Genomic DNA, 11,142 nt, shown 5'->3' with positions numbered 1-11,142 from the left:
TAAAATGATTTTGATTAAAAATACCTTATGAAATCATGCTTGATGTTTTAATGATGTAATTGGTCCTATCCTCAAATTTCAATATAAATTCTAAGGCAAAAAAAAAAAATTCTATAATCAAAATTTTTTTGAGTGTCGATCGTTATATTTAACAACACATATAACGATTTTTTAAGCCGTCATTCAAACCGGATAAATCGGGGTCTAAGCTGCCGTCAGCTCCGGTTTATTTTATGGTTCGTTTGTTTCAGAAAACCGAATTGAAACGGCTGACACCTATGAACCGGCATGTTTTTGACAGACCGCACACGGCACACCTTGGTCTTCGTTCGTCTTTTCCATTGCCAGAACGGGGTAATCGATGGTCCTCTCGTCTCCGTGCCCTACCCGGCTCCCCCCTTTCTCCGCCGCGTCGCCGCCCTCCTCTCTACCTCTCACTCAGCCGCTCTATCTCCCTCTCTAGCTGCCTCACGTCGTATGTCGACACCCTCTCTCTATCGCTCGCTTCCTCATGCCCCAACTTCCGCCCTCTCCCGCCTCTATGGAAAGCTGCAGGTCGCGATGAGCCCTTGGCATTGAATTAGCTGAAGATGCAGAAAAGTGGTTCTTTTTCCTTTTTCTTTGTCCGTTTATTTATCTGTTGATTACATTTTCTTTTTCTTCGATCTTAGATACATCCCATCGTTAAATTTGTTTTTAACACTAAGTCAGCTGGTCAAGTTTGTTTCCTCCTGGTTTTAGTTGGTGTTAGAACTACTGCTTCTTTCTTAGTAGTTTTAATGCGATTTGTTGTTTGCTAAAAGCTTCAACTGCCCACCATTTTATGTTTTAGTTAGGTTCTGTATTCTAGTATTTATTCAGATCTCTCTCTCATTGATTTGTATGTTATGTAATTATACTATGGCATCATGTAAGAATATTCTGTTGGAGAATGAACAGCCAATGAAATAAATATTTTTTCTAAAACGTTTTCAGTATTTTCTGCTATCGAAACTAAAATAAAAACAGTTTAGCATTTGTAGATATTTATTGTTTCTAATATTATATTGCATTCTATATTTATTTATTTATATATTTTTATATTAGCCATGTGGTTCAATCAATTGACCCACCAGTCCAATCAATGACCCGTTGACTTGAGGCTTCGCCAAGTCAATCAAGAGTTTGGTTTTGATAATTATGGTTTTAGGTATCGATAGGCAATTGTTGCAGCCACAATAGATGATAGTGGTACGCGAACAATCATGATATCACCTAGAACTTATATTAGAACACTTTAAATAATCTAATCATTAATTACAAACAAAGAAATAGTCAACTGCAAAATAATTAATAGGTAGTTCCACACTATGGTAAAATCTGGAACATGTGGATGAATATTCATACTCATTTAAGAATATATTAAATAAATACTAATAGTAGGTTTGTCTAAGTGATTAATGTGGTATTATTAATTTGTTATAGACCGTAGTAATCAATAATATAGTGAGGGAACAATAACAGTGTGTGTGACCCACTTCATGCTTATGGGGGATGCATATGCGACTACGTAAACATATTTGACTTGCTTATGAAGTCTCATATTTAACATATACAATAACACTTGCGATACACACTACGTAAGTACATGGGTTTGGCATATGGGTACCACATATTTGGTATCATTACATTTTTTCAATTTTCCTGTTCAGAGTATTGATCATATGGGGTGATGGAGAACCATCTAGATTTATAAAGGATTTTAGAAGAGGATTTTCTAGGTAAAGAAATCAATAAAAAGTAATCAAGTAATTAATGTAGAAACTCTAAGAGTTGTGTGGAAAAATGAAGAATTTTTGGTACCATGGGACTCTACTTTTGTATTAAGTGCACTCTCTTTTTCTTCTCAGCTGTGATAAGCTGTTTTAAGCTATTTAGGTATCCTATAAGTCACATTTTGGGTTTTCAAAAGGCATACAAGTTCCCTAGAAGTCAAAGGAAGGTTACTCTTATGAATCATTGTCTTCATTGCTTGTACTAAGGCTCCTAAACCCTTATAAACAGTGGAGCTTGTCAGTGGATGAAACAATTTAGATTTTGAATGAAAATGAATTGTATTTTCTCTCTTCTCGTCTCACTCTCCTCTCTAATCTCACTCTTCTCTTTCTCTCTTCTTCTCTTTCTATTCTACATCAATTGATATTAGAGCTTATCAAGAAACCTGCCCTGCACCCCATCAAGTCCCAACTAGCAGCAAAAGCTTTAATCAACAGTGAGGCTACTCACAGATCCTTGCATTGTCCCTATGGAATTGGTGGACCACTTAGCTCTTGAAGCCTGGTAATTTTTTGAAAACTTTTGCTAATATTTTTTGTCGAAAAAATTATATATTTTGTTAGAGGATGGTTTTCAACGCTTTTTCTCCCCTCATTTTCTCCTTTCTTTTCATTTATCGCCCTCTTAGCTCTCTCTCTCTCTCTCTCTCTCTCTCCCCCTTTTAACTAACTTTAAAACCTTGAAAGTTGCCCCCTAATCCAAAAAGGTGAAAAAAAGTGAGAGAACAACTTGAATCACTATGCCTCTATCTTTTGCATTGCAGCAGTTAATAACATCATTATCAAAAAGCAATTTATCGATAGCATTAGAATCATGATTAGGCTGTCTAGGCGAAGTGAAAACAAATCCAATCTTGTTGATTCCCAAAGCCAACAAAGTAGGTAGACGACACCTTTAGGACTAAACTTATAGATCATGATACAATGTTGAATTGATTATCTGACCAAATGATCGATTCTCCATAATCTATAGCTTTAAATTAAGGAATTTTGCCTACTTCCTAAGCTTTACTGTGAACAAATCCTAAGTCTACCTATAGGGCACCTATTCACAACCATGCTCCAACAATTCTTGATGACTAAGTTGTTGACCTTAACGATGAATTCCTAGAACATGCTAAAAATCCCCCAACCCGAGTAATGGGCTAACAAGAACGGTTTGCTGACAATTTAGGAAACGAGCTAGAGGAGTCAAAGTGGATATGTTAGACTTTGATAGCCAATTTGACCCAATTGTGTTTGTTGAATGGTTAGATAGTATGGAGGACTTCTCTGAGTGGTACAGAGTGATTGATATTGAAGGTGTGAGGTTTCCAAAATTGAAACAGTTAGGGTTTGCTAGGAAGCATTGGCAACTTGCCCATTGTAGTTTTAAACGTCGTAGAGAACCTCCAATCACTCAATAGGAAGTGATGAAACAAAATCTTAAGGAAAAATATCTACCAACCTACTTTCAGAACTAACTAATTAAACGATTATTAAACCATAAGTAGTTAACTTCTAGTATGTTTGAATATTGGCTCGATTTGAAGAACTTTTGCTTAGGTGTGAAATCAAGAAGGACCAAATCATCATTGTTCGAAAGTTTGTTGATAGATTAAGGTTTGGCATCCAATGAGAAGCCCCCCTTAGTTTTTCTAACACCATGGAAGAAGCTTCTCGACGAGCCCATGAGATTGAGAATTACCTTAAACTCTAAGTCATCGAGTATTTTCTTAACCTTTTGATAATAAATTCATTTCCCAATCTACTCCGAGAAGTGACTCTATCAAGTCAAAAAACCCCCACTACTGGCAACACCCTTGGCCCAATCATGAATTGTCCAACTTGTTCGGTTCTTGATTTTCAAACTAATTTGCCTTCAATCCCATGTCACTTCTGTCATAATAGAAGTCACATTGTCTTTCAATATCCTCAATGTACCCTTACCCTAAAACAAGAATCAAAGGATCTACTGGAGGAAGTACACCAAGTATTTGAACCCGAAACCTAAATATGCACTAGAAATTAAAGATGCTCATGTTAATGTTGTCCATATCATTCTTTCGACCGCTAGTGATTCTAATGAATGGAAGATGACAAGTATCTTCCATACTTTTATCCGAAGCGGAGAGAGAATGGAAGATGAATGGAAGTATCGTTTTTTCAATCGCTAGTGGTTCTAATGAATGGAAGATAACAAGTATCTTCCATACTTTTATCCGAGTGGAGAGAGAATGTGCAAGTTGATTATAGATGGGGGTAACACTGTGAACATAGTTTTAAAATTTATTGTTAAAAAATTAAACCTTAAGGTAGAGTCACATCTGATGCCATATAAGGTAGCCTAGGTTGACAAAACCACTTGACCTGTGATTGAGAGGTGTCCAGTACCAATAAAAATGGGTGATTACTAAGATGAGATTTATTGTAACGTTCTACCAATGAACATTGCTCACATTCTTCTGGGTCGGTCTTGATTATATGATCTCGATGTTATCGATTATAAGAGAGAAAACACCTAAGCCTTTCAGTTCAAAGGTAAAAACATCATCTCGTGACTAGCAAAATCATCAGAAGAGGACAAATCAAGAACTTCTAAGTCCCTTCCATGAGCCCTAACTGCTAAGGACTGCACACTAGATCTCAAGCCTTTTGAAGTAGAGAACCTAGATAACAAGTTGTGTGTGCCCATCATCGCTAGAAAAATTCTTAGCCCTTACACTACTCTTGACCCAACTCTTGAGGTTAAGTCTTTGTTAGATAAATTTTTTGATATCATATATATGTTATTGATTGCTTTTAAAAAATGAACCATTTTTCACATGTAACAAAATTGATGATGCTTCATATATTGCTAAATTGTCCTTTCGAGGAGTGGTTAAGTTACACGGTTTGCTCTCAACTATGGTGTACAATAAGATTGTGAAAAATGGTTAAGTTACACGGTTTGCCCTTAACCATGGTGTATGATAAGAATGTAAAATTTGTTAGTCTACTTTTGGAAAATTTTGTGGAAACTATTTGGCTCAATGTTGAAGTTCACTTCAGCCTTTCACCCCTAGAGTGATGATCAAATCAAGGTTAGCTGTTCCTAGGAAAATCTTCTTAGATGTTTAGTTGGGAGAAAACTGAAAAACTGGGTCTTAATCTTACCCACGATAGAGTTTGCATATAATAACTCAGTCAATTGCTCCACTAGAAAAAACCTATTTGAAGTTGTCATCGCTTATACACCTTGCACACCCATTGACCTTGCACCCCTTTGACTTGACAATACTCCTTGCTCGCTCGTTGACTTTGCGCCCCTCCCACTTGACTATATTCCTTGCACACCCATTAACCTTGCACCCCTTCCATTTGACTATCATGTTTTAGAACCAACCCACTTCACTCAACATATTCATGATTTGCATGTTGAGATTCGACGTAAAATTACTAATGAAAGTTATAAATTTGCTGTTAGTGCACATCATAGAAGTCAAGAGTTTCAAGTTGGTGATTGTCTTTATTCGCATTTGCCCTAAGAGATTCTCAAAAACTCATTCAAAAAGTTGTATGCTTGAGGCATTAGTCATTTCCCCATTATCAAAAAATTGGGTTCGAATGCACATATTCTCGATTTGCTTTCTGACTTAAATATTAGTCCAATTTTTAATGTGGAGGGTTTAACTCCATATTATGGTGCTTTTGAGTCTCCTTCTATGTCTAACAGTCTTCCTGTAGGTGCCAATACTCTTAAAACACCAACTCTCCCACAATACAGGGATGATGTAGAGGCCATTCTTGATGATCACCTTGTTATGTTTGCCACTAGCGTCATTCAACATTTTCTTATCAAATGGCATGACCGTTCAACTTTTGATGCCACTTGGATTACTTTGGAAGAACTTACATGACTTTGCACTAGACTTATTAGATTAGTACCTTGCAGACCACTCTGTAGGATTGAGTTTGTTTTCATTGGGAGAGAATGATGGAGAATCATCTAGGTATATAAAGGACTTTAGAAGAGTTTATTCCATGCAAAGAAATCAACAAAAAGTCATAAATTAGTTAGTCTAGAAACTCTAAGAGTTGTGGAAAAATGAAGAGTTTTTGGTCTTTCTAGGTGTTAACCTTGGGATTATACTTTTTTATATTAAGTGAACTTTTTTTTTCTTATCAGCTGTAATAAGTTTTTAAAATCTATTTAGGGATTCTAGAAGTCACATTTTGTATTTTCAAAAAGCATACAAGTTTCCTGTAAGTCGAATAAAGGGAGTCTAAGAGATTACTCTTGAGAATCATTGTATTCATAGATTATATTAAGGCTCCTAAACTCTTATAAATAATGAAGCTTTTCATTGAATGAAACAGTTCAGAAATTGAATGAAAAAAATTGCATCCTTTGTCTTCTAGTCTTACTCTCCTCTCTAATCCCACTCTTCTCATTCCCTCTATTTCTCTTTCTGTTCTAATCATGGGGACCACGCAAGCATCGTGTGATGTGGTCATATGAGAGAATATGTGGATGTGGTATAGTTCACCTACATTGGGAAAAGACAAGTCGTCATTAATTCAACTGTAGGAGTTTGCCTACCAGAGGAATTTTCTGTAAAATGGTGTACTTTAATGGATCACCTCTGTCAATCAAATTAATCCTCTATGTATAGTGTTTTTTATTGATTTAATGTGTAAACAATAACTGGGATATGGACACTTAGATTCAGATTGCTCATTATACGAATGAGCATACATATAGTATCTATTTATGTTGAGAAATAAGGAATATCAGGCATTAATTTTGTTAATATTGTTTGAAATTTAGAGTTCACAAGTTCAGTGGAGCTGCATGCAACCACCTTAGGAAGTTATTAGGATTTAGTCATGAACATGTGTTTATGGAAGGAAAGTTCATTTTGGAGTGAGTTTTGGCCAACATGATGTTGTATATGAGGTAGAGCATTTTTCATCTCATAATGAAGTTATAATTCAAATTTATTTAGCCACTAACTAAGCCACTTTCAAATATACCATCAGATGTATGAGGTGTTGTCTAGGTATGCTTTGTAGCTTGTGTTGTTTATAGAAGCATGCATGGGTTTTTTGATCTTCATGGGTGATAGATATATACTTTTGGTAAACACTATTTATAATTTATGACCAATATCTTAACCAAATTGTGAGATAAGGCCTAAGGGTCTGAAAAGCATGATTATTTTTTCTTAGGAGGATTTTTTTTTGGCCACTTTTTCTTAGGAGATTCAAATGATTTGATGATTTTCATACTCTTGCAGGGAGGTAAAAAGATTCAACTTCATCAGTTAGATGTGGCATCAATGAAGTCGAGCTTTTTACTCTATTCTTCAATGTTCTCTCACTACCAGTGAATAATAGTGAAATTTCTAATGTTGGAACCAAGAGGTGCTCATCAACCAATTATCATATATAGGCCAATACTACCTTCTGATCTTGAAGTCCTTGAGGAGATCCATGTAGCTTTATTTCCTATAAGGTATCCCATTAATGTGTTATTGTGTTCAGTGTTTGATTTGTCAGAATAGCACTTCAGAAGAAATTTTGTTTACCTAAAGTCGTCATTGTGGTCATGGATATCAGGAATTTTCACAATGTTTGCAGGTATGAAAGAGACTTCTTCATCAGTGTGGTGCAAGGACATGGAATAGTCTCTTGGGCTGCTGTTGATGTTAGCAGGTCGGATGGCGGCCGTGATAAACTAGTTGGATTCGTCACAACACGTCTTATGTCAGCAAAAGAAAGCGAGGTGTCTGAGATTAATGTTTATTTTCATTCCAGCACATGTTTCTCACAGTAACAATTGTATTGTTCTATGTTGGTCATGCAGATTTCAGATTTGCTTAGGTATAATGCCTCAAGGCAAGATCTAATGCTAGTCTATATCTTGACACTTGGTGTGGTGGAGAATTATAGAAACCATGGGATCGGTCAATACCTTGTCTAGCTTATTAATTGCTTTTATGCACCAGATAGTGTTTTATGCTAATCTCACTATGGCATTTGCAGCTACTTCGCTTGTTTGCGAGGTAATCAAATATGCTTCAAGCATCACAAATTGTAGAGCAGTGTATTTGCATGTCATTTCCTACAACATGCCAGCCATACATTTCTATGAGAAGATGTCGTTTGCGTGCGTAAGACGGTTGCAGAAGTTTTATTACATTAATGGCCAGCATTATGATTCATATCTGTTTGTTTACTATGTGAATGGTGGCCATTCTCTCTGCTCTCCATTGTAAGTATATATCTCCGATAGGAAACATGGTGTGGTTTACTAATAGTTGTGTATTTTACATATATTCCTTTTACTAGTCATCTTGGTGATGCGATGTGTTCATCTATTGATTTGCATGTAAATAATATATAAATAATATATTGCTTTTACTCATTTGTTTTTACAACTACCAACGAGAAAAGCTTGCATGAGTTCCCTTAAGTTTTAATTTAAATCTGGGAAGTGATGGCTGTTACTTGTATGTTAGATACCTTGGATCTTTTTTAGTCAAAATTTTTGTGCTTATTGTATGAGAAACATGCAAATTAAGCAGTAGAATTTGCTTTTTTTGTTCCCTTGGAGAAAGTTCCTTACTTTTGACTCATGATAACTTTGCATATTTACATATTTCACATGTCTCTGGTGTTGAATTACTTTGACCATCCTAGCCGTGATAATTATGCCTAAATGTGATCACTGAATATGCTTGAACTGCTAATTGACTCAGATACTGCTCTGTTTCCTGCTCCATACAAATTTTATGATAATTTAGCTGGTAGACATGTATTTGTTTTAAGAATTTGGGATTCTTAATTGGGGTCATTTGTGGCATTCGAAAGTCCAACTATATGTAAATATGGTGAAGAATTTAGTCATTGATTCCGTGAAAAAGTTTTATCAACTCTTCTGCATTTGCTAAATCTTTAGTGCATACTACTGGGCTATGAACTTGGAAACAACAGGTGCTTCTTGAGAAATCATTCATTCGGTTTATGACCTCTGATTAAGATACCTTTTTCTATTCATAACTAACTCCATTTGAGTTGCTGAAGTCTTATGAATGATAGTTTTTATTTATTTGGTAAAATTTACATTTTACTTTGCATGATGTTGCATCAATTATATCTCTTTTGAATCTCCCACTTAGATTCTTTACCCCAAAAATGAAAAGACACTTATCACAAAGTTCTAATACAACCTATGCCTTGTACACAACGAGAAGCATTTACCAACTTAGAACACAATGAGGAGCTTAGTCGTGTTTTAATATTTAAACTGATTTTTACCATCCATCACTGCTTCATTGTACTAATTGGCACTGTGTTCCCATTTCTGTATCAAAATTAGTTATGAACCAGATATCATCATAATTATTCAACCATGAGACACATCAGATAGATCTTAAAATATGTTTCTTGTCATTGCTTATTTGAGGATGGCATCCTATCTCAATTAAATTAGTTCTTTTCTTAAGCGTTAAGACTTTCGAATTTTGATCTTATTCTGGACATAGTTTTTTGAGAATATTAAAGAAAACCAAGTGATTGTTAGTGATTGAAATATACACACCATGAACGAATTAAATAGCATTCAAATGTGAACATTGTATAAGAAACAACAAAAGTATTTGCCATGCCAACGTCCCAAAATGTGGAGACTTTGAGAATTAATAACATGTGAATTACCTACCATATATTATAGATGTTCTTTTTTTGTCTGTCTCCCTTTTTCCATGTTCCTTTGATGATGAACCTGTTTTCTTGTGCAGAAACATTGTGGCAGCAGTGGCAGCTTACTTGAGAGACCTTTTTAAAGTGCTGGCTTCCAAGCTGTGGAGGAAACAAGAGAAGCATATTCCCAGATATCTCAAGTGTAAAGAAACAAGTAGCCTTCTGGTTGCTCAAAACAGAAGGATCCTTGGCGCCGATAATTCTGCGTGTCAGAGTGTATAGATAGCCATTTGAATCAACCGAGGATTTAAAAAGATTCGCTTGTTTGACATCACCTATAAACAATTAGACACATACCATCGAATTTGTTTTCTGTATATTGAAAAGAAGCTTCCTCATTGAAGTTTTCACATGCCTTGTGGACCAGATGCTTGTTCTTTGTCGGATGGAGAGATTTAGAAACTTGGTTAATGCTAATGTGCATTAATTAGTAGTGTTTGTGCTCTTTAATACTTGTGATGAGGAATGAGCAATCTTCCCAAACCTATTATTATGGGTTGGAAGTGGTACCTTTGTGGTGGTGACTCGTGAGATAAAAGGGTATAAACCATGGCGACAGCTTGTCGTAAGATCAGTGCCATAACTTGGGGTCCTTTTTATTCGTCCTCTAAACAGAAGCCAAAGATACAAAAGCAGCTTCCGGCCTTCCCTGTGTGAAGGGAAAACGAAGCTGCACCATGAGTTGGGTAGGTGGAGGAGTTTGTCTGCATTTAGGATGCAGTTAAGGCCTGCGGAGGTAGGTAGTTGCACTAGCTGTACCTGATGGCTGATGCAATACCAGCCTAATTACCCCAACATCCACGTCTTACGGTTGGATGTCAGGATTGCAAAGCAAATGACACGTTACTCTCTCTATCATGTCTATTAATTAAGGTAGAGAAGGAGTTCAGTGCACTTTTCTCTGTCATCCTTTATTGGAGCGAGGCCCACTGCAAATTAACGATTTCAATGCTTGCAAGTTTTAGATTCTGAGATGAAATATATATATATATATATATAGTGACGTGTGCTCGGCTGTGGTCCTTCAGTTTGTTGATAGAGTGGATAATGGGGGAGGACTGTGATGGTGTTACCAAATCCAGTCGAGGTTAAAAAAAGCAGGCTGTCCAATGTCTACGAATCGATGCACGCGTCTTTTGCTGCTGTTGGAGATGCTTGCATGGCGTAGGCTTATCTACGTGTTATCCCTTTCTTTCCTGTATCATCCACCGTAGCTAAACAAAAATATTCATTGATTTCCAATTACTTGCAACGAATCTAATCAGGAACCCCTTTTCTACCTACAATTTAAGTAGAAATCCAGAATGATTGATGTCTGGAGTCAAATCCGAACGCAATGACAACTATTTGTAGTGTCACATGGGACGACATTAAATCTCTCCCTCGTTCGCTCTCTGCAGTTAATGCCACGGCTCTGTGAGATCGAAGAAACCAATGTTCATCATCTCCGCAACCATCCGCTGCTCAACTGTCCTCGCTCCAGCATTTAATTAGTAAGCTGTAGAACAGTATCTCCGCAAACCAAAACGCGCATGGCAACATCAAGACGTTGAGCACGGTTTTCATCCACATCCAGTCCGATTATTAATTGAATGATAGAACT

General features: G+C 36.3%; 1 protein-coding gene across 3 annotated transcripts; it reads left to right on the top strand.

Annotated features, from left to right (window-relative positions):
* Window positions 1–290: 290 nt before the first annotated feature.
* LOC135651163 (histone acetyltransferase MCC1-like) lies at window positions 291–9,891 on the top strand. Of its 3 annotated transcripts, none has more exons than XM_065171049.1 (6): window positions 291–555; window positions 7,073–7,290; window positions 7,416–7,560; window positions 7,642–7,741; window positions 7,821–8,049; window positions 9,578–9,891. In XM_065171049.1, exons 2-6 carry the CDS (start codon window positions 7,184–7,186, stop codon window positions 9,759–9,761), a joined length of 765 nt encoding a protein of 254 aa, XP_065027121.1. In that variant the 5' UTR covers window positions 291–555; window positions 7,073–7,183; the 3' UTR covers window positions 9,762–9,891. The 3 variants fall into 3 exon arrangements, with proteins under 3 accessions (XP_065027121.1, XP_065027108.1, XP_065027116.1); XM_065171036.1 differs by having other exon boundaries at window positions 291–600; XM_065171044.1 differs by having other exon boundaries at window positions 291–603.
* The last annotated feature ends 1,251 nt before the right edge of the window (window positions 9,892–11,142 follow it).

Source organism: Musa acuminata, chromosome BXJ1-4, assembly GCF_036884655.1.
Source record: "Musa acuminata AAA Group cultivar baxijiao chromosome BXJ1-4, Cavendish_Baxijiao_AAA, whole genome shotgun sequence".
Taxonomy (NCBI): domain Eukaryota; kingdom Viridiplantae; phylum Streptophyta; class Magnoliopsida; order Zingiberales; family Musaceae; genus Musa; species Musa acuminata.
This window is presented reverse-complemented; position numbering and strand designations above follow the sequence as displayed.